This window comes from Danio rerio, chromosome 5 (assembly GCF_049306965.1).
Source record: "Danio rerio strain Tuebingen ecotype United States chromosome 5, GRCz12tu, whole genome shotgun sequence".
Classification (NCBI taxonomy): domain Eukaryota; kingdom Metazoa; phylum Chordata; class Actinopteri; order Cypriniformes; family Danionidae; genus Danio; species Danio rerio.
The window spans coordinates 34,155,982-34,180,128 of record NC_133180.1 but is presented as its reverse complement, the minus strand read 5'-3'; the positions used below and the strand labels follow the sequence as shown (position 1 = coordinate 34,180,128).

The 24,147-nt window shown below is 37.6% G+C and overlaps 1 protein-coding gene and 1 long non-coding RNA gene across 7 annotated transcripts in view; one reads left to right on the top strand and one right to left on the bottom strand.

Annotated features, from left to right (window-relative positions):
* LOC141385844 (uncharacterized) overlaps positions 1-2,922 on the bottom strand; it is a 29,318-nt gene extending 26,396 nt beyond the window's left edge. The window contains exons 1-2 of the long non-coding RNA XR_012406933.1: positions 2,833-2,922; positions 2,405-2,564 (exon numbers count right to left, since the gene is read on the bottom strand). This is a non-coding gene — a long non-coding RNA (uncharacterized lncRNA). The remainder of the gene's footprint in view (positions 1-2,404; positions 2,565-2,832) is intronic.
* Positions 1-24,147, top strand: part of si:dkey-34e4.1 — a 72,903-nt gene extending 48,756 nt beyond the window's left edge. The window contains exons 10-13 of one of the 6 annotated variants that reach the window (XR_012406924.1): positions 2,874-3,168; positions 11,502-11,718; positions 19,739-21,300; positions 21,765-24,147. Coding sequence is in view for 2 of the 6 variants with exons in the window: in XM_021471625.3 (XP_021327300.2) it covers positions 2,874-3,168; positions 19,739-20,264 (821 nt within the window). In the remaining 4 variants the exon portion in view is untranslated. Of the gene's footprint in view, positions 1-2,873; positions 3,169-11,501; positions 11,719-19,738 lie in introns of all 6 variants that reach the window. The other 5 variants (XR_012406925.1, XR_012406923.1, XR_002457020.3 and 2 more) reach the window with 5 other exon arrangements.

Here is a 24,147-nt window from a genome sequence, read left to right as displayed (position 1 = left end):
TGGTTCGTTGCATAAAACATGCTGGATAAGTTGGCAGTTCATTCCACTGTGGTGACCCCACATGAATAAAGGGACTAAGCCAAAAAGAAAATGAATGAATGAATGAAAATAGTTTGTTTGCTTTGCTAGTGAAAACGCTGTCTGTAAGAAAAATGCATTTGTAAATATATAGAAAATTTTTTTTAAATGAATACTCTTAATGTTAAAGTTGTTGTTGTTTTTTGATAAAATAAAGATAACGGATAAGAAAATAATAAATAAGGTGTTATATTTTCATTTAAAAATAAAATATTGTCATCAAGAGCATTTTTAAGACAACGACACTTATAACAAATCTTTTTATCTATTGTGATTGAAATCAGGTTTATTTGACCAAATATCAAAACATTCCAGAAGTTAAATCATTGGTGTTTTTTGTCAAAATTGAATATCAACTTCTGAAAACATGACACCTTTTGTTTTATGCCAAAACTGCTCTAGATGACAACAATAATGTTCTTATTCTTAGTTTTTGTGATTTAACAATTGTTATCATTCATTCATTCATTTTATTGTCGACTTAGTCCCTTCATTAATCAGGGGTTGCCGCAGCGGAATGAATCACCAACTTATCTAGCATTTGTTTTATGCAGCGTATTCCCTTCCAGCTGCAACCCAACATTGGAAAACACCCATACACCCTTGCATTCACACACATACACTACACCCAATGTCATTCATTCAATCATTTCTTTTTCGGCTTATTCCCTTTATTAATCTGGGGTCGCCACAGCGGAATGAACCGCCAATTTATCCAGCATATGTTTTATGCAGCAATTGCCCTTCCAGCTGCAACCAATCACTCGGAATCATTCTTACATACTCAATGACACACAAACACTACGGACAATTTAGCTTATCCAATTCACCTATAGCATATGTCTTTGCACTGTGAGGGAAACCAGAGCACCCAGAGGAAACTCATGCAAACACGGGGAGAACATGCAAACTCCACACAGAAATGCCAACTGATCCAGCTGTGGCTCAAACCAGCAACCTTCTTGCTGTGAGGCAAACATGCTACCCATTGCACCACTCTGGCAACCATTGTTATTATTAAAAATAATTTATATTTTTTAAATAATTTGTTAATTTTTGTAAATTTCATCACTCAAATATTATAGCCATGATTCAATGGTTTAATTTGTGTCAAATGATGCTTCTTTAAAAAATGTATTAGCAAGAAAAAAAAAAAAGAAAAATTCCCCCAGAACACAGGGTGCTGAAAAATAGGTGGCCAATGATGTGCTCCATTGCAGTCACAGGCACACACACATTATTATTTGGCAGGCTGGGATGTTATTGAGTTGGTTTGTGCACACTAATCTATTTTAGAGTTTAGTGCTGGAGTTTATTGGGTTTGATTCATCAGCACTGGGCTCCATGCCGACTTTCACTCTGAGAGAAAGTATGTCTGTGTGTGTCTGTGTGTGTGTGTCTGTGTGTGTGTGTGTGTGTGTGTGTGTGTGTGTGTGTGTGTGTGTGTGTGTGTGTGTGTGTGTGTGTGTGTGTGTGTGTGTGTGTGTGTGTGTGTGTGTGTATATATGCAAGTGCACATGCTTATGTTTGGTGAAATGATAGTGATGTGCATGCAAATTGGTGTAATCTGCCATTTAGAGAATTATTGAAAATGATTTTTTTGGATATAAGCTTAATTTGCATACACTAGCAGTTTATGGTTTGGGATCAGAACAAAATTTTTTCATGTTTTTTATTTGTTAATATTTTTATTTGAACTAAGGCTGCATTTATTTGATTACAAATACAGTAAAATATAAATATAAATATTCATTCATTCATTCATTCATTTTCTTTATTAATCTGGGGTCACCACAGCAGAATGAACTATTAACTTATCCAGCATATGTTTTACACAGCCGTTGCCCTTCCAGCTGCAACCCATTACTGGGAAACATCCATACACACTCATTCACACACATACACTACAGACAATTTAGCCTATCCAAATCAACTATAGCGCATGATTTCAGACTTGTGGGGGAAAGTGGAGCGCCTAGAGGAATTCTGTAATTCAAAACTGAATTCATTTATTTTCTTTAGTGTCACATGATACTTAATACTATAATTGGATACTTAATAATGATTTACACAGTCATCAGTTTGGATTTGTTTTTCCAAATAAAAATTAAATAACAAACTTTAAATAAAAAGTATTCATTCTTTTTTTTTTCCAGCTTAGTCCCTTTTTTAATCCAGGGTCGCCACAGCAGAATGAGCCACCAACTTTTCCAGCACATGTTTTACGCAGCAGATGCTCTTACAGCTGCAATTCATCTATGGGAAACATCCATACCACACTCATTCATGCACATACACTACAGACAATTTAGCCTACCCAATTCACCTGTACCGCATGTCTTTGGAGTTTCCCGGAGGAAACCCACATGAACGTGGGGGGAACTTGCAAACTCCACACAGAAAGGCCAACTGACCCAGCCGAGGCTCGAATCAGCGATCTTCTTGCAGTAAGGCGACAGCACTACCTACTCCGCCACCGAGTTGCCCTAAATAACAAATAATAAATATTTAATGACAATTGGAATTTAGCTTTAAACCAGAGAAATAAGCAATAAAAAAAGTTTTTTCAAATTGTAATAATAGTAAAAAAAAATTTTTTAATTTTTATACCGTATTTTTGACTAAATGCAGAATTGACGTCTTTTAACAAATATATGTAAATTCTTACTGATCTCAAACTTTTGACTGGTAGTCTAAGTGTTCAAAACATTCAGTAGATACAGTATGTCAACCCCTATCATTACTGATTTTTACCTTAATTCATGTCCTGTCTGGTTTGTATTTCTCTCTTCTAGAAGAAGATTCACCATGGAGTAATTTGCCCACTCGTTCTCTGTCTCTGAACCTGAAGAATCTGTACGCTCCTCGCTCAGAACAGCCCATCACCTCCACTCCAGCAGGACCAGCAGAACCTCCTCCCGTTTCCTCCTCCAATGCTGAGTCCTACCTCAATCTGCTGAACCTGCGAGCCGCTCAGACCGTTCCAGATAGTGGCAGACCCGCCAGTGCCAGAAGTGAAGCAAGACTGGATTCAACACAAAGGGAAGTAGCTAAGCTGGAAACTCGGAATTCAACAGCGCTTGATGAGAGGTACAGTGCACAAGACACAAGAACACAGTGCTTTAGTGGAGGATTAGGTTTAAGATTTACAATTAATAGTTATGTATACATAGTTTGACATAGTATGGTTGTACTAATTTGACTTTTTTTTATTTTAAAGTAGGCATTAAAATAGGCATTATTTTTATTATTATCTTTGCCATGTTTTGAATGTTTATATAACTTTTTACTAGGGATCCACCAATATCATTTTTTTCTTATACTCGCCGATATGATACCTTTTTTTAAGGATATGGCACTTTTTCAAGCAATGACTCATGAGACCAATTATTTTAGGACAGCTTTTTTGTAACTATGAAAAACTGTAACTCAAACATTTTTCTGTGCTTAAAATAAGGTTGTCAAAGTACAAATGATTTTCAAACCATTTTTATTTATTTTTGATTTATTACTCATAGTAAAAGTACTCTTTTTTTTCTTTTAACACCTCTCTGGGTTTTTGCAGAGAAAAGTTTGCAATGTGTTGGTTGTCTATACTTTTCTAGCTAAAAGTAGTACTATAACTTAAAATAGTATTGAAAATATTGCTGAAGTAGACTGTAGTTCTACTTGGGGGGGCGGGTAAAGGCAACAGAATAAAAAGGTTTGAGCCGCTGAGTTTATAGAATAATGGATCTCCTCTTTTTGGGGGGGGGCTAACATAAAAGTAGCATTCATACAAAGATATCTTAGATTTGTATAGACCATTTTGAGGTGGTCCCAATGTATTTTCTGTTTTACATTTTTTAATTTCTAGAGATTCTGAGAATCCAAAGAGAGCCACATATTGATAAATAATGGTAATATACCTGTTTTAACATTAAGTTAAGATTGAATTGCCCCTTGTTACTATTATGGAATAGTTTGATAACAAGCAGGAAATGTTTATGGGCCAATCACAGAAATTATAGAAAGAGTCTATAATAAAAGCTTCCTGATGTTCACATTAGTTTTCTTATTGAGGAAATAATGTTCCCAATCATTAGCTCATTATAAGGTCCAATACCAATACCATAAAACAGTGGTTCCCAACCTTTTTTTTTTTCTGAGACCCCTTTTTCCCCTGGAAAATATTGTAAGACCCCCCCTCTACGATTGTCTGGGGAGTCTATGGGTGCTTTCACACCTAGACTTTTTTTTCGGAACCTGGCATGTTTCCCCAGTTAGCGCGGTTTGTTTGGCATATGTGAATACAGCAGTCTAGTATTTTGAATTCAAAACAATCGGTCCGAGATGTTTTGAATTCAAAACATGAATTTTGAATTCATGTTTTGAATTCAAAACATGAATTCAAAACATGAATTCATGTTTTGAATGAATTCAAAACATTCTGAAGGAGGTGGTCTCGGCTCGATTTAAATTAATTCTGGAGTGAATTGATTGTAGTGATAAAGTCACAGTGTATTATGAATATGACATGGGCAGAATTATGAGTAGGATGGGATGTCATTCATACCGATAAATGAACATTTTATGTCAAATGCGAAAGTGAAAGTATGTTAACTATAAACCAGAGCTGATTATTCATTAGGAAAATTGACCGAGCAGCAGTCTTAACGATGGACAGTAACATCAACTCAGCAAACAAGATGGATTTGTGAAAGTTTGTCACAAATGAAGTAATTAGTTTTGCTATAACCGGAGTAAATTACATTCAAAATATATTTAAATAGAGTATTTTACCACATTAAAATGATATAAAAATATACTGAAAATAGATTATATTTCTTTTTGATTTTATATATTTTTTGCAACAAAATATGAGAATAAAATCAAACCCCAACTATTGTATGTATATATATATATATAAATATATATATATATATATATATATATATATATATATATATATATATATATATATATATATATATATATATATATATATATAAAGGAAACTTAAAAAGAATGTACCAAAAAAAGAGAAAGTGCTAAAAAGCAATGTTAAAGCACATCTGAATGTGTAGAAAGTTTCGGTTGTCTAGTCAACCGAGTTGCTCATTTCCGATCTGTGATTTAAACACACTGCCGGTTAGATCTTAAACTTGAGCTGCAACATCTGGACAGTATAATCACAGTGTGTCAGTTTTGTGGAAGTGAGTGAAGCAGCACCAAAACAAACCCAGAAACTTACTGAGATTCAGCCTCAGACTCTGCAAAAATGTTGAAATCGATTGAGCAGACGCTTATGCTTGTGAAGTTTTGACTTTTTACCACACTTGGATGGTATTGTAGTTTTCTAAAGTTCATTCCCATAATGCTGCCTCCTCTCTGACCTCCTTTTTCCTCTCTCCGCACTCATACACAGACCTGTCGGAATGTATATTGGTTAAGAGCAATGTAAACAAATCTAATGAAAGTGTATTAGAAGGCACAGAGCAATCTTTCCACACTGGCTTTTGGCGGGTTTCCTTGGATAGTAATGGAAAATTCTGACCTTTGTTGGATACTGCACATTCATGGCTCTGACTGTGTGTGTGTGTGTGTGTGTGTGTGTGTGTGTGTGTGTGTGTGTGTGTGTGTGTGTGTGTGTGTGTGTGTGTGTGTGTGTGTGTGTGTGTTTAACACCAGCAGTAAACAGATGTTGAGCTCTGCACACACACTTGCACTTAAACATATTCCTTCTCTATCATTTCTCCCTCTTGTTAGAAAGGTTTAATGTTTGATTAACTGTCTTGGTTGTTTCTCCAAAATGGCTCAGTTTTCTTTTGCAGAGAGATTTAAAAACTGTGAAAAATGTATGTGCTTTTATGCTTATGCGTTTGCCTGCCGACATCTCTGTGTGTGTCTATAAATGTATTCAAGTGCGTGTGTGTCTGGGAGAGTGATTTATTTCACAATTATCGGTGTCCCTGTGGATAGCTGCAGTCTCTCGCACAGAAAACATTAATTTTCACACTTTATTAGAGCAATTTAGAGCTTGCAAAACACCTCGCACACACAAGTAAACATACACTTACTGATTTGTTTATATACGCTAACAACACATTAGTCACTCGAACAGACACAAGAATTCACTGTCAAAGCACACAAATAAGAAATTCCTTGTATTATTTTCATTGGCGCAGCATTTGTTCGATGCCACTTAGTAGTACTGGGTGCAATAAGTTAAGAATAATGAAAACAAAAGCTAAATATACAGTTGAAGTCAGAATTTATTGATTTCTTTTATCTTTGCCATGATGACAGTAAATAATATTTTACTAGATATTTTTTCAAGACACTTCTATACAGCTTAAAGTGACATTTACTGGCTTAACTAGGTTAATTAGGTTAACTAGGCAGGTTAGGGTGATGAGGCAAGTATTGTATAACGATGGTTTGTTCTGTAGACTATCAAAAAAATATATAGTAATTTTGACCTTATAAAAAATTATATAATAGTTTTGACCTTAAAAGGATTTTTATTTCTTAATTGAAAACTGCTTTTTTTTCTAGCCAAAAATTTTTCAGATTTAAAATGTAAAAATAATGTGGATATTTTTTCAATGTTCAGTTTTGATAGATAGTCATTTGGATGACCCATAATTGTGCCAGCTGTTCTTTTATTTCTCAAAGGAAACATTTGTCTGTTCTCCCCATGTTCCTCCAGGTGCTCCTATTACCCCCGCAGTCCAAAGACATGCGGTACAGGTGAATTGGGTAGGCTAAATTGTCCGTAGTGTATGAGTGTGAATTAATGTGTATAGATGTTTCCCAGAGATGGGTTGCCGCTGGAAGGGCATCCGCTGCGTAAAACAAATGCTGGATAAGTTGGCGGTTCATTCCACTGTGGCGACCCCAGTTTAATAAATGGACTAAGCTGAAAAGAAAATAAATGAATGAATAAATGAATGAGTGAATGAAATTGTCTGTAGTATATGATTGTGTGTAAATGAGGGTGTGTATGGGTGTTTCCCAATACTGCCAAAACAATCGTGCCGAGATCGCTTGAATGACGTGGTCTCGGCTCGATTGAAACGAACTCTGGAGTGGATCGATTGTAGTGAGAAAGCGATACGATCCGTGCGCGGTTATATCACAGTGCTTTATGGATATGTAATAGGCATACGGCTATGTAAAGAGAGAATTATGAGTATGGTGGGAGGTCATTCAGCAGACATCCCGAGTCTCCCGCAAATGCACAGAGACTCCCGGATGCCCGCAAACCAGTGATAAACTTCCGGTAATTACGCGTCTCCCTCCCAGTCCTCAAATACTTTGCACACCCTTCTCACCCCTCCCCACCGCATCCCTCCTCGCTCTTCAGACATGTCCAGCGCACCATCAAACAACACCAAACCACAACCTCCCCTGACAGCGGGGCGGGACTCTGCAAAATAAACCGTGAAACTCTGACCAATGTGAAAAGAGTTTACTCACATGTGACTTGTTTTAGCTCTTTTGGTCCGTTTAGAAACTTTGCAGTGTGAAAGTGACCGCACCAAGAGCAACAATGTAACAATTTTAATCACTGTTTCGGAACAACTGAATTTTTTCACAGGTGTGAAAGCAACCTAAGAGGAGAGTGAGTATGATGGAGAGGGTTGGGGCGAATGCCTTTAACTTAGAGATCGTCATTTCTAATTTGACGTAACCTTTTTTGTTTGTTTTATTGCTGAGCTATAAAAACAGCAAACAAAATTTAAATGTTACAGATATATGTTGTAAATAAATCAGATTTTTTGCAATGTAAATACTGTCACTCGACGGATAGAGGACTAAGCAGAAGACACCGGCAAGCAAATCAAAAACTAGTGTAACTTTGTTATAAATTAGATTATTTTGTTTTTATTGTAATAAGTTCATTACTAAATGTAAAAACAATGGTATTAATAAATATAAAGCATTGTTTTCTAATCATTTCTAAACATTATTAAATAATTTAGGAAATTACCCATGGCAACTATATTTACCTTCGGCCCATTAGCCTCAATGAAGTTTGGTTTTTGGCCCTTCATAAGAAAAAGTTTAGGCACCCCTGCAATAAACATTAAAGGGTCGATCCTCCCTATACGCAAACCATACTGCCGAACCATCAGGGGATGCCTGTTGCTCTTACATGTCAATCTGTTCTGTGCTTTCATTGTATTTAGGCATGAAAACACTGAAATAAATATAAAAACAGCAGGATTCCCTGCCGTGCCCCGCCTATGCAATTCTCAAAACAGTCAGTTCATGTAGCGGTGCATGACTGTCAGTCGACTGTTTTATAAACATGTCGATCTTGGTGGGGTTTCCTGTAAACACAAAAATCTTAGTCTTAAATGAACATAAAAAGTAATTAATTGAATGCTTTCATTATAACATTCTCTCTGAAACTAACTGTAGATTTTACTAACAATCAAAAGAAAGAAAAACTAAAGTAATATTTTCTTTTAAAACTTCCTCCAATAATTTAGTTTTATTTGCAATTTTTGAAAAAAATGTTTACACAATAGAGAAACTGAAATAATAATGTTTTGTTGTAATAATATGTCATGTTTGTAATGTTTCTTTAGTCTCTCTGAGACAACACTTTTGTGCATGTTTTTTCCCTCTACCAACTTCCTATAATACTTTGAATATAATATACCGTAAATAGCCCACCATGAAAAAAGCTGCATTATTTGAAAGTGACATCTGTGTGAGCAGTGCTTCTCAAATCACTAACAATTGACAAAACACAACAGGCCTTTTTTAGCATCAGTCACAAATAATGAGAAAGTGGAAGCACAGTGTACAGTAGAAGCTGTGAGACCGGACTTCAGTGTGTGTGTGTGTCTGCTGTCTCAGTGTGTGTCCAGCAGTCACTTCTCGCTCTGACAGTGGTTTTATGCACCTGTCCATCATGTGTTCATTTATCTGTCACTCCTGGCGTTAATGTCAGCATGAACTCATCTGTTGGAGCTCGGATCAGTTCATTCCTCCTGTGCCAGTCATAAGTGGCATCTCTTTTCATTTTTTATTGCTTTGAAACTGCTCACATCTCGCTCCCCTCTGCTCATATTTGTGCTGCTCTTTTATCCCTCCCTACATGTGAGGTTGCTTATTTATTGTCTGCCCATCCAGAAAACTGTCTCTTTTGATTTGAAGATGAACTCTGCGCTGTGGGTTAGTTTTCATAGCCTTGTGATTTTAAGCTTGTTTGTGTGTCCGTGTCTGTGTGTTAATGTGAGGAAATGAAGGCATGGAGGGATTTAATGTCACAGATTAGTCTCTTTGCTGTAGTATTGATCTGCAATAATCTCCTCTCTCTGGCTGATTACTGCAACTGAGACTAATCACAAGTGTATGTGTGTGTGTGTGTCTGGGTGGGGGTTACTTAAAGCTGGAATACACTGCATGACTTCTTCCCACATTTTTGGCTATTTGACAGTCTGGACATGTCAATGCTAGTTTCTAAAAAAACATCAAAGCCTGTGTGCAGTCAGAGAGTTGATTGACATTTTAAGCAGTTTAGAATATTGTATTTGCAAGGATGCTTATTAGGGGTTGTATTATGATCAGAACAAACCCAGTGCAGAAATCATTTTTAAGCGGCAACTCTAGGGGCAACATTCAGCAACTTAGAGTGTTAGTTCACTTTACTAGAGGGTCTGTGAGAAATTATAAGAAATATCCACCAGTTGGCGCTATCAACTCCATTCATTAATTTATTTTCTTTTCGACTTAGTCCCCTTATTAATCTGGGGGCGCCACAACGGAATGAACCGCCAACTTATCCAGCATATGTTGTTTTACGCAGCGGATGCCTTTCTAGCTGCAAACCATCACTGGGAAACTTCCATACACACTCATTCACACACATACACTACGGACAATCTCAGTAAGAGTACATGCTCAGGGCTACATTTTTGGGAAACTGCAAATGTGTGCCTTGACATACATTTACCTGCATTCTCGGGGTAAAACGAATGTTATGGGGCGATATGACGCTGCAAACTGTTGTTCCTTTTCACACTAAAGTGTGAAATATTTACAGCAGGCATGTTCAAGCTCAGTCCTGGAGGGCTGGTTTCCTGCAAAGTTGTCTTCCATCCCCAATCAAACACACCTGGGCTAGCTAATCAAGCTCTTACTAGGCTTTCTAGAAACATCCTTGCAGATGTGTTGAGGCAAGTCGAAACTAAAGTCTGCTGGACACCGGCCCTCCAGGACAGAGTTTTGACACCCCTGATTTACAGGGACACATTATTAATGTTTTTCACGCAGCACTTAATAAATGGAACAAAAATTACTTAAATGCATCTGTGAAATGCGATCAAACATGTTCGCCTACCACACTTATAGTAAGTAATGTGTATTTACAGTATATAGCTCATGTATTGTGTATGGCCATACATACAAAAGTGCTTTACAATCATGAGAGGGGGTGGAGCATCCACTTGGATGATGCAACAGCAGCCACAGGACCAGAGTCCGGACCTCAGTTTAACGTCAAACTGGCGCCCACTGACAGTATAGTGTCCCCTTCACTATACTGGGGCATTAGGACTCGCACATACCACATGTTTAGCACCCCCTGCTGGCCTCCCTAACACACCTTTTAACAGCAACCTAATTTTCCCATGTGGTCTACCATCCAGGTACTGGCCAGACTCAGCCCTGCTAATCTTTAGTGAGTAACCAGTCTTGTGCTGCAGGGTGATATGGCTGTATCTCCATATTGACAGCTTTTCTGGCTCTATGACTTTGCTTGGTAGCTGCAGTGTCACACAGAGCAGTCATAGGTTTGTGTCTGGTGAAGGATGGTTACAGAAACCTGGTTCAAACAAAAAAAGCAAATGAAATAGTGTTAAATGTACATGGCTAAATTGTGCTTTTCCTCTTCTCATTAGCTTTTGAAAAGACTATTGGTTGAGTTTAGGTACGGGGGTGTGTGTCCTCACAAATGTAGTTTTAGTCACACTGAGCCAAACATCATCAAAATGCTTTGGTTGAGTTGACTCTTAAATATGTCTCACAAGATTATTTCCCCAAACCTCAGGCATACGCATCTAAAGACAACATGACATGACTATGTTTGTTATTGCAGGTTCTCTGCTATTATTATATATGACCAAATATTATTATAAAATGACTGATGAAATATAAAATGGCTTAATATACAGACTAAATAATTAATATATTAAAATCGAGATACAGAAAAAAATATGTGAGACAAATTTATTGTTCATTAATCAAAATACAATGAAACAATAGAACTTAAGACACAGTAAACTGGGTTCTGCAGTGATTATAATAGCAGTAATGCAGAAGGTGTCAGAACAGGTGATTTTCAGATGATTTTCTCAGGTAAAGAGGTTGGTGTGAGTGTGAGCATGAGAAAGAGAGAGAGACTTATTTTGTTTTTCTCTGCTCAGGTGCACGTGTGAGGAGCCTCCCCTTCTGATTATCCACTTCCTCCTGTAACAGCCTTCTTCTTCTTCCTTCTCCTCTCTAATCTTCTTCTAACCCTCTTTGATGCTCTGTCTTCATCTCATGCCCTCACCTGACCTCTCTTCTTTTGTCTGAAATCGCTGATTTCTGTACCCTCTCCACTCCTCTCCTCTCTTCTCCTCTCCACTTTATCAGCCTCCTGTGAGTATAACTGGAATTGTACTTTCTTTAATTACATTGACATGCTAAATAGATGATGAATGATGAATGCAGAGGGGTGTGTGTGTGTGTGTGTGTGTGTGTGTGTGTGTGTGTGTGTGTGTGTGTGTGTGTGTGTGTGTACGCTTGTGTGGACAGGTTTTACTTACATGGCGCTTAACCTGAAATCACCTTGTTTGCCCCACCATCATTAATTATTATGATATAAGTATTGTACATTTATTTGTGAGTACCATAGTTTAACTGCAGTAAATATGTTAATTTTATTTATTTATTTGCTCTTTTGTATTAAAACCATGGTTATTTTGTAGGGGTAGTGTCATCATACAGTTTCAAGTATCCTTTAAAGAAACGTTGTACCATACTAAATTATCTCTTAATAACAATATAAAAATTAAGGAGTAAAAAATGTACAAAAATAGTTAGCAAGTACAAAAAAAAAAAGAAAAGTCAATGGAAGGTGTTTGAAGACAATGTTTGTTGCCACAGGTTGGGTTGTTTACACCTTATATTACAAGACAATATTAATATATATTACAACAATTACATTGTAATCAATGTCAATCAAATTACCATACAAGCTTCTTTACTTAATGAAGTGTTAAAGCGAAGCATGACATCAAAACTATAACAAAAAGTTATATATTAGTATATTTTTATGTAGGACTAGATTTTATAGAAGGATGTAGTGAATAAAATTATCTTAAATAAAACTTTTTCCTCCATAAGGCCATGTTCACATTAGGCATGGGACGATAACCTGTTTCAAGGTGTACCGCGGTTTGGAAAAGTCAAGGTTTTAAAACCACTAAAGTTTTCTGTAATACCATTCCTGAAGTATTTGTAAGGGGTTTTAATGTATTTTTTAAATGTGTTATAAAGAAGTCAGTGTTTTTGAAACTAATGAAGAGAGCAGAAGTCAATGGTTTATTTCAATTATTGAGCCTGACTTGTTTACTGTTCCAAAATATTATAAATGTTTCCTAAAATAAAATGTATTTTGTTTAATGGGGGGGAAAGTTTTTTTTTAGTTTTTTTTGTTTTTTACCCATATATTAAAAAAGAACATATTTTTAGAGCAGTGATCACAATACCGTGATACTGTGACATTTTTATCCAAGGTTATACCGGCCCATGCCTAGTTTTAATGTACAGTACATGGGTATTTTTAGAAACTTTTTATAAAGTTTTTCCCCCTTTTGTTTAAAAAATCCATCCACACGAAAACACAAAAACACACTGTGATGCATGTTAAGGGCAGGCTGAACCAACAGGCTGGGTTCACCTGCAGACAATTAAGTATTTGCATAAGTACATTGTATCCAACTCAATGAAATGTGAGAACTGAGGTGAATTACGGGCCTGATGTGTAAACGACAACTCATTTGCCACAAACATGTTGAATTTGTCTTAACTGGTTTTCCACATTTGATGTAAACCCAGCCATGTTGACCAGTCAGAAAGGAGAAAACAGCACACACTCTGGTGTCATGAGGCAGGAACTCCAGTTGTAGAGATCATATAATCTTTACTTTGGTGGGAGTTTTCAGAAAGTTTTGGTTTCAGTCACCTAATACTGCGTTTTCATGTGGACAAACGACCAAATAATATGTTTCGTTTTCTATCAAACTTTTGCAGGATTATTTAAAATATTTTATTGCTTTTATTATTATACCTTTATTTTACCAGGAAAGACACATTGAGATTAAAAATCTCTTTTACAAGAGTGTCCTGGCCAAGATTAGGCAGTATACTGCACATGTCACATGGGTCTAACAGACAACAAACAAAGAACAATTGACAGTTAACATGAATCACACATAGACAAACAAACTATTCAAAACATCTACTAGCCTGTGTTTCAATTTCAAATCATGTATACTCTTTTTAAAATCATTAAGTGAAAAAATTATGTACATCGTAACTTTGTAGATTATTCCATGTACAAAGTGCCGCCGCATATTTAAAAGCCTTTTTCCCATCTCAGTCTGCACTTTAGGAGCAGACAGTAAATAAATATCCAGAGACCAAAGGCCATAGCTAACTAAATTCCTCTTTAAAAACAAAAATAGTATCTGTTTACACACACACACACACACACACACACACACACACACACATTACCATGATGAGGAGCAAGTCGAATGTTCTCCCTCAGGGAGCTTTTAATATTTCATCTGATACACAATGTATCTGTCACAGCCCTCATTCACAGCTCCTGTGCCTCCGCAACAGCCTAACAAGTGCAGTGGTTAATAGGGAGACTTTGCATTAGGAAGAGTAAATTAAACTCATTCTTTATTGATGCTATGGCATTTTACACAAGACTTAAGGTTTTATTATTAGACCTGTTAAATGGCTGGTGTGACATTTCAACATTTCATCCTGTCCACAAAAGCTCCAAACAAGGCTATTCAAGATCTAATATGCAAAAGATTTATTAGAGCTGTTTACACTTATGAACACACACACTCACACACACACACACACACACACACACACACACACACACATAGCTGATAGTCAGTGGAGTGCTAGACAGGAGATGTGTATATTGTGGAAAAATATTGAAAATGAAACGACTTAGCTTTGGACACCCACAGGAAGATGAGTCAATGCGAGTCCCCTGAGAGATGAGCTGAGGAGACACGGCAGGAGGCTCTCTGGAGAGATGAGGAGGAGGAGGAGACCTGACAGTATTTGGTCGAAGGCCAGACAGGATTGCTGATGTGATCATATGCTAATTGGAAGAAAGAGAGAAAAAGGAATAGAAACTGAAAAGTCTGGAGGCCAAGCTAGGGATCAAATAACAGCTATGCTAATATTACTCAAAATGTGTTGAATTGTAGGTGTACTTATTAACAGTATTGCATAGTGTCTGAGCTGATACTACATATGCATTTCAACTTAAAGAGCAATCTGAATGGAATTTGAATGTGCAGCATCCGCCATGTTGTTATTATCATCTGTCTTATCATTAGCTGTTTTTGACACTTTTGAAATGTGTCTGTATTAGGAATGTAACCTGACTCAGGATTAGATACAATTTACGATCCTAATCTCACGATTCACAATTTAGTGATGATTTTTAACAAAATTATTTGAAACATGCAGCACATTTTTTTGCAAAAAATAAAAAGTAAATAAATAAATCTGCCATAACTAAACTGCTAATTTAAAAACAATTAAATTCCAAAAAAAAAAAACACAATAAGCAAAACAATAATAATATAAATAAAGAAGACTCATTAATATAAACAAACTAAAACTGTGACTGTGCTGGGATTTTACATTTTTAAAAGAATATAAGAATATCTGTTTTCCTGCATAAGCTGAAGTCTTTGCACATTTACAATGTCCCCTGCCGAAAATAAACACTTTCATTGGGGACTGAGATGGCTGGTGTGAAGAGGAAAGCCTTTCTTAAACCAGAGAGCAGTGTATACAGAGGTGGTCAATGGGCCCTCTGCTCCAGGGGACTGGCCGCTGGCATAAAACACTGATTATAAAATTATGAAGACAGGAGCTGAAAATGATTATGAAGGAGAATAATTAATATTACCTGTAAACACAGTGCCCCCTTTGTTCAAAATATGTATAGTTGTTCATTCAACATTTCTACCGATTGTCACATATTTGAATCGATTTTCAACTGGCTCACAGTGAATCGGTACATCCCTAGTCTACATTGTTTGATTTTATTTATTTATTTATTTATTTATTCATGCCTTTTTTGGTGATTTCACCTTCTAACAGTTTACTTTTTAATGTTATGCCAGTTGGTGGAAAACAAAGTAGAATGCAGCCATGGTACCAGCAAACAAATTGATAGCAAATGGTGTATCAGCTTGCAGTGTAAGACAGCATTGTGGTCATTAACCTGAAATTTGGAAGCAGGGGACAAGGAAAAAACTCCACTATTTTGAATTTGGACTGCAGTACCCAGTTTGAGCACTAGCTGTCAACATTACAACAAAACTGCAGAGGCACTTGTAATAAACTGACAAAATCATGTGTTGTGTGAAAGCTAAAATAGTTATTTTATATCCAGCTTTTTCCTCTGCCATATGATCCGTCATGTGATTTTTAAAAAGAGAAATACATCTAGAAGAATGAAACTTAACACTGAAAAAAGCTTTGTGAAACAAATGTCAAGTAAAAATACCACGCTTAACAATACTTTCATTACAGATAACAATATAGCACAAAGCCAAAATGCACCCCTCAGCCAGTTTTAAACATCAAAATCAGTTATTTGTAGCGCAACCTCATTATTTGAAATAATTTGTTTTCGTCTTTTATCAATGGAAGATAGCAAAAACAGAAGTGCAACCCATCATTTGAAAGGTAGCAGTCACATATTGAAAAAGGTGGATAGTTACTGTTATAATTATCCTTATGTTGTTGTTATTATTGTGAATGGGCATTAACTCTAACTTAGGTTGTTTGTTATCTTGTATAAATTGAGTGTATTTATTTATTTATCTAATTTGGGTTGCTTGTGCATATGGTGAATATGTATTGTTGTTATAGGGTTAAACAGAGAGTCTTATGTTGTGCTTTCTCTGTCCCATGCTGAGTGACTGCATTGCAGTTATTTTTAGTAGAGCCATCAATACAAGAACCTGCAGCTCTGTCTCCCATTTTCTCTCTCCACCTCTCTTCTCTCTCCCCCTCTCTTTCTCTGCTTAATTCACCCAGCAGGGGGACTGTGGGATAGAGATAAGTGCACACACACACATACACGCATAATGGAGACTGTCTTAAAGAATTTCATATGAGCCCTTTTTGATGATTCAGCATGGTGAACTACATAAGCTCATCTCAATGCTCTGATTTCTCTACATTTCTGACACAAAGCCCTGACCAGACATTATGTGATAAGCAATGAATGCCTTACTTCTTTTGTGGATCAGCTACTAATTAGCTGTAATCGTGACATCCAGTATAATGTTTTGACTGAGGTTAATTTCCACAGCATTTTTACACCATAAACATAAAGACAATCAAGCATACCAAAGACTAGTGGCCTGTCTAGAGGAGCTGAAAGTGTGGCTTTCAGCCAATTTCACCTTATTAACTGACGGCAAAACCCAAGTCATTTAAGAGCACTATGTTGAACATTCTGCTGACCTTAGGGCACACACTCCATTCCTCAAAAATGAAGTAAAAGACTTTATTTTGACAATTCCTTAAAATTAAATGAACAAATTAGCTTATTTGTCAGCACCGGCCTTTACCTCATCTGTCGGCTAGCGAGAGTAAAATCTTTACTAAGCAAGGAAAGTTTTGAAACTGTGATCCACACTTTTATCTCCTCGTGACTCTACTGTTGTGATTATTTATATGCTGGATTGCTGCTTTCATCTATTTATCGTCTTCAAATGGTTATAAAACGTGGACTTCCATCTGCTCTCAGGCAGTCCTAAAAGAGACCTTATTAAACCCATCCTGGCTACCTGTCAGTAATAGAATTTCAAGAGTTCACACTTAGCTGATGATTGATTATGAAAGCTTGTTTGGCATGCTGTCCCGGGAGAGAGCCCTGAGCTCATTAGATCCTCGAGCCCGGGGTTCCCTCCCGTTGCAATGCAGGAGGGGAGTTTGAGCTCAGGTAGATCTTGAGAACTCCCCTGCTGTAGTAACCAATGAACAGTAAGTGATTGCTCTTGGAGATAACTACATACTACATGCATGTCTATGGTGCCGATTTGGATTATTCAATTAACTTAACTTGCATGTTTTTGGACGGTAGGAGGAAACCGGGGAACATGCGGAAAAGCCACGTGAGCACGGGGAGAAACTGCAAACTCCACACAGAAATGTCTGCTGGTTTGGTAAAGCCTGGAACCAGAGACATTCTTGCTGTGAGGCAACAGTGCTAAGCACTGGGCCACTGTGTCACCTATCTAGGAAGGAGGAGGAGTAGGGGTGGAAGGGGGGACTCTTCAAAACGAAGATAGCAGTGGAATGAAACCCAGGGTATTTATAGTAGTTTAGGAGTCATCTGATTGGAGCATAGTGAATTGGATAATAAGGATCCAGCCGCTTGCAATCATAAGCACGTGATCCTCTTTAAATTAGTTTATACATAAACTTCACTTACTTCAAAATTCTGCTATTTGTTTATAAAACTCGCAATAATCTTGCAGATTTACTCACCCCCCATAATCCAACTAGGTCGCTCAGATCTCAAGACGGCCAGCTTATGTCAGTTCAACCTTCTCGTTTGCAGAGCAGGGTTGACAGAACCTTTTCAGTAGTTTGTCCTAAGCTATAAAATTATGCCTCTACCTATCAGAAATGCCTCCTTGCTATCTGACTTAAAATCATAGTTAAAACCACATCTTTTTGAGTGTGCTTTAAATTGCAAATAATTGTATAAGGATTTTTGCTTTTATTTTTTTATTGCTTTTTCTTCATTCCCCCTTTTTTCTATTTTTTACCTTTGGGAAGCACTTTGGCCAAATTATGTACTTAATTGTGCTCTATAAATAAAGTTACATTTATTGTCTGAAGCTCTGCCTGCTGAAATATCACTGGTCACAAATCCATATGTGTGTGTGTGTGTGTGTGTGTGTGCGTGTGTGTGTGTGTGTGTGTGTGTGTGTGTGTGTGTGTGTGTGAAGAGATTAGATGCAAAAACCTCTAAATGTCATTTGATATTTTCTACTAAAATGAGCATTTTTCTTAGCCACCTGTGTAGGCTCATTAATTTTACTTTTATAGTGACAAACAAGTTCTTTTCATTGCCCTTAAAGTGAAATAACTTAACATAAACATAGGGGGCTGAAAAGAAATACTCATTTTAGGAGAAAATTTCTGATGGCATTTAGAGGTTTTTGCATCAGAACTCTATAGCGTCACAGTGGCGCAATGTTAGCATGACCAACTCCCAGCAAGAGCCCAAAGACATTTGGTATTGGTGTATGAGTAAGCTAAATTGTCCGTAATGTGTGTGTGTGTATGTGAATGCAAGAGTGTATGTGTGTTTCCCATTGTTGGGTTACGGCTGGAAGGGCATCCGCTGCATAAAACATGCTGGTGGTTCATTCCACTGTGGCAACCCCAGATTAATAAAGGGACTTAGCTGAAATAAAAATGAATGAATGAATGTTGTCACTGATGGCCTTGTACAGCACTTCAGGCCTCCTGAGTTTGAGTTTGATTAGAAAATACAGTTTGTACATTAGAAACATTATTACGTCTACGGAGAGTCCCTACCTGGATAGCAAACCAGAAGTGTGTGGGGTTTTTTTTTTTTTTTTCGTGTTGTTAGTTTAATATTTTATATTTTGTACTAGATGTTTTTTTATTTTTTATTTTCAATTGTTTTGTTTCAATTATGGTAGTTGACAGTTTTTGTAACTTTTTTCTTAAGAGATAGATATAATTCATTCTTTATTTAAATTACTAGACAACATTTTTTAAAAAGTGTTAGTTAACTATAAAAATACACCCTTTAATGGTATACATAACCCAGATAATGTTGCTGAACTGAGCTGTCTGCTTGTTAAGTCGTGACATATGGAACACTGTTTCCAGGTTCAAGCTGCTACTGTTGTACACAACAGTCTCTAGACTTGCTGCATCACAAACATCAATATTTTAGCAAGTTATTAACAATCAATCACTTTTTGGTCATCGGATATTAGGCATGGATATAATATTTCAATCGTGATTTTTGGAAGTATTACATCGCTTTGTAGATGATTATTATTACCATTTGTTGAGTCTCCCCATACCGTTTGGTAGATCGCTTGGATCCGGAAGCTGCTTCGTGTGACGTCACACTTAACAACCGGATTGTAGTAGCACACCTTAAAACTCTATTATGTAAATAAAAAAAACAAATGTCATGTTTACAGATAAGACGGCTGTGTTGTGCTTGGTTAGAACAAATGTACAATTACACATATCAATCATCAGTATATTTTAAAATAATTTTACTTAAATAAACTCATTCACTTACGTTTTACTCCCTTTTTTTTGGTTTCCACAGGTATTCACAAATCATCCCTAAACTGGACCCGCCACCTCAGCCCCTGAACCGCAAACGTTCAAACAGGACTCTCTCTCCGGGCGTGGAGGCCGAGTACAGAAATTCGACTATAGCCACGGCTGTAAATGGAAATATTCTACCAAATGTCAGCGCTAGCTCCTCATTTCCTGATATCACCCTGTGCTCAGTTTCACCTGGGGATTTCTATTCTCACACCAACGGCACCAGCGTGTCATGTTCAGCAAGTGAAGATTCAGGCGTTCGTTCGGATGACAAATCCCTCATATCCCCCCAATCCAGAGACGATGACCAGAGCTCTGCATTTATCTCCACATCCAGCACATGCAGCAGCTTACCTGAGGATCATCCAGCTGCAGATGGAGGAAGTCCACGGCAATCGACCACACCTGAGCAAACCATCCCGTTCTCCTCGCCGGTCAATGACACCTGCCTTCATATAAGCCTAAGTGAAGATGAGTTTCTGGAGGACGCCAGCTATAATGTCAACACCCCATGCAGGAGTTGAAATCCTACTCATAACAGAAGAGAAGTTGCAACAACAATGATACCCGTGTTAGTTCTCATAGGTAGTCTTTCACGTGTTGTTTTGATCCATCACAGCCACTAGGGTGGCTGTTTTTATCTACAGTGCCCTCAAATGAATTTATCTCTAAGAAGTTATGATGAAGAAGATTTGGATACAGAGTAGACTACTATTGACAGATGGATATAGTGTATTTTTTTAGATGAATAGTTATAGCAGTGAATGAAGTGCATTGGCTACTGCTACGTTGATAGGAACTGCTTGTGTTAGTGTTGCCATTTTTTTGTTTGTTTCTTTTACTTTACTAAGTTCAGATCCAAATTTTGTACTAGCGCAAATTGATTTCTATATTATTTGAATTGTTTATGGATGCTAAAGAGCAGTTATGTAGCAGGGACAGTATTTTAGAATGGTGAAAAGTATGTACAGAAGCTGTAGAAACATAAAAAACGGGGTTAACTTTTTATTATTGTTTGTTTAGCAGGAATCCACATTTAGTTTCATGCTGTAAGATGTGGGATTGAATAGGGGCATGATTATATGTCTAGACATCTTGAAAGGCCAAACATCCTCCCTTATTCCAATCAAGGTAGAATAAGCGAAGTTAATTATCACTTTTTCCTGGTGGAAAGACTGCAAAGATAAAACAGGCAGAGGTGTTGCATGAGCAATAGATGCAATAATTTACACATCCTATGAATGTGTAGTCACTACAAAGAATCACTGGTTTTCTCAGTTAAGCAGAGTCGTCTGGTCTCACAATGATCTCTTCTTAAAAATAAACCATCAGATCATCTGCTTAGGAACATAGGGGGCATTTACACGACAACGTTTTCAACCCAAACTCTAAACTTTTATGCATTTTTGGACTCAAAGTAAAGTTAATTTCTAAACTAATTTCATGAGGATCACATGCTTATGGTGGTCCCGCATGAGCACATGATTCACCAATCAAACTATTCCTAACTCACTATAAATAACCACAGTTTCATACCACCGTCATCTTCACCTTGAACAGGCATAGTTTAGTTCCAATCCTAATCAGACACACCTGGGCTAGCTAATCAAGCTCTTAAGCTGCTGTCACACTGGACTTTTCTCCCCATAGACTTCCATTCATACGCATGTAAATGCGTCAGACCGGAAACGCAAGGTCATGCGTCAAGTTTTGCAGGTTGCTGTGGCGCAAAGTTCAAGCTTGGTGAACTCTGACCTGCGAAATTGTATCACTTGACTGAATGAGACCAATCGAGGATCAAAGCATGATCTCTCTGGACAGAAATTGGGACATGGAGCAATCGCTCGCTTTTTTTTATGTCTAATAATCTTCTTTAATCCCGCCTCTTTTTGCAGCTCCACACAACAGAATTTCCCATAATCAGACTCTAGTGTGACCGCAGCTTTAGTAGGCTTTCTAAAAACATCCTTGCAGGTGTGTTGAGGCAAGTTGGAGCTAAAATCTGCAGGACACCGGCCCTCCAGGACCGAGTTTGAACACCCCTGGCTTTGAAGATTCCCCCTCTTCCACTCCTACTCCTTTTCCTAGATAGGGCTACATAGTAGCTCAGTGGTTAGCACTGAGCAGTTCTGTGTGGAGTTTAGATGTTCTCCCCGTGCTCGTGTGGGTTTCCTCCCACCATCCAAAGACAAGCGACATAAGTGAGTTGACTAAACCAAAATTGGCACCACAGATGAGCTCTTAGCCAGCCGTATATCTCTCCATAGCAATTCTTAATTTGTCTTGAGCCCTAAACAGCAGGGACGGTCAAGAGATCTACCTGACTTCAAACTTCCCTCTCGCTCTCGAAAAGCATGCCAAACACGCTTTACAATCAATCATCAGCTAAAGCCTGGTTTATACTTCTGCGTCAAGTGACCGGCGTAACCCACGGCGCATGCAACGCGCGTAGCTGTGCATTTATACTTCTGCGCGCTGTCTCTGTTGGTCTGCATTAACACTTCCGAAACGCTAGTTGGCAGTGAGGTGTAAATGCTCCACTGTGTCGAGTTTCTTCGCTGCTGTTTTGCTTTTCCTGAACACTTCCTGGATGTACAAGTGGCTCAAACTCACTCATTTTGAGGCAGGAACCGGCGGACGTGCAACAACTTTAACTATGAGGTAAACACAAAACAAAACTTTCCATCCGGAGCTCCTTCACAGGACTCCACACTTGTAAACAATCGCTCCATCGGGGTCGCGCCATTCGCGGTCCCTCCCAGACTTGTCAGCTCTACCAAGCCGACCAATCACAGAGCTTGCAACATGCGACGTTGCAATGTGTAGTTACAATTTTTTGAGAGGTGCACGTAAGCGTCGCAAGCGTAGGCTTGACGCAGAAGTATAAATCAGCCTTAAGTGTGAACTCTTGAAATGCATAAATCTAAAAACAGGTTACAAAGTGGACGGTAACTAACAAACACTGCGGTTGTTGTGTTCATGTAAATACACAAAACCGAGAGTCTTTGAAAAGGATGAGATCATACTCATGCATGGTAAATGTTTAGGAAGGTGTATATGAAAGCCAAACGCAAACGAACACACAGTGGCGGAGTATGTGGTAGTGTTGCTGTTGCTCAAATTTCCTAATGCTTCTTTAGCAAGTGTGGATTTACTTTGCATTAAAACCAACATCTTACAAGCATGGAAAATTCTACAGACACAAGCACTTAACTGCACATCGTCAGTTGCTTACTTTTACTGTTTACTAACAAGATGACAGCGCTAAATATTTGTCTGGCAAATGTAATACAGGCTTTTTGCAGATTTGTAAATGCTAATTGTTTTAAAAATGTTGTCGTGTAAATGTGAAACTTTTTTCAAAACACAACCCAGCAGGTACACAATGTCATAAGTGGTTAATATTAGGTTAGATTTCGTTTGTGACATCAGGTGACCAAAATTCAATGCCTAGCCAGCATCTAAGGACGATGTTATTTTGACGTCCAATAATGACGTCAAATGACATTGATAATTGGTTGATTTTAGGTTGTGTTGGACCAAAATCCCAACGTCATATTGACGTCAGATACTGACATTTATTTATTAGGTATGGCAATCAAAATCCAACATCTGATAGACATCATAGTGGTAACGTCCACACAACATCTAGCTGTAGCATCATTAGTCGTTGATGTTTGGTTGATTTTAGACTGGACGTTGGACATTGACGTCGGCCTGACGTTGGGTTCTGAAGTCAACCTGATTTTTATTTCCAAACAAAATGCAACACGTCCATGACATCGGGGTGCAACGTCAATCTGCCATCATGTTGATGTCCTGTGCCTGCTGGGAAAAGATTTTTTTTCTATTTTGGCTATGTAGTTGAAATATAAACTGCGCCTTCATATTAAAAACAGGTCTAAGAGATTCTAATCATTCCCACTTGTTGAGTCAGTTCAGAATTTGAATGCTTTTCAATAATTTTGAAGGATCACATATAATTTGAATAAGTATTTGAAAAAATATATTGCCTCCAGATCAGCTTTATTTTAAACAAACTGGAAAGACTTCTATGACCTAAAACTGTGAAGTGAGTGTGCCGCTTAACGAGAAACAAAGCTGTGGATGTGTGGATAAACTATAATGTATCAGGGAGTATAATAATGAAGGGGCAGATTAGAGGGTGGTTGGACAGAAGGATGAACAGGAGGGATTTGTGTCATTATGAAAGGCAGTGGCGTGAGCAGGTGCTTTTTGCTGATATGGCTTAGCATGACACCTCGAGAAGAGAACTGAAGGAAAGGGAGGAGAAAGGGAAACGATGGAAGTAGAAGAAGGTATTAAAAGAGATGCATTGAATGGTATTTTTAAATGTGTTTAAATAAAAAAAAAGTGCTTATGGAAATAAAAGCGATAAACAAATCA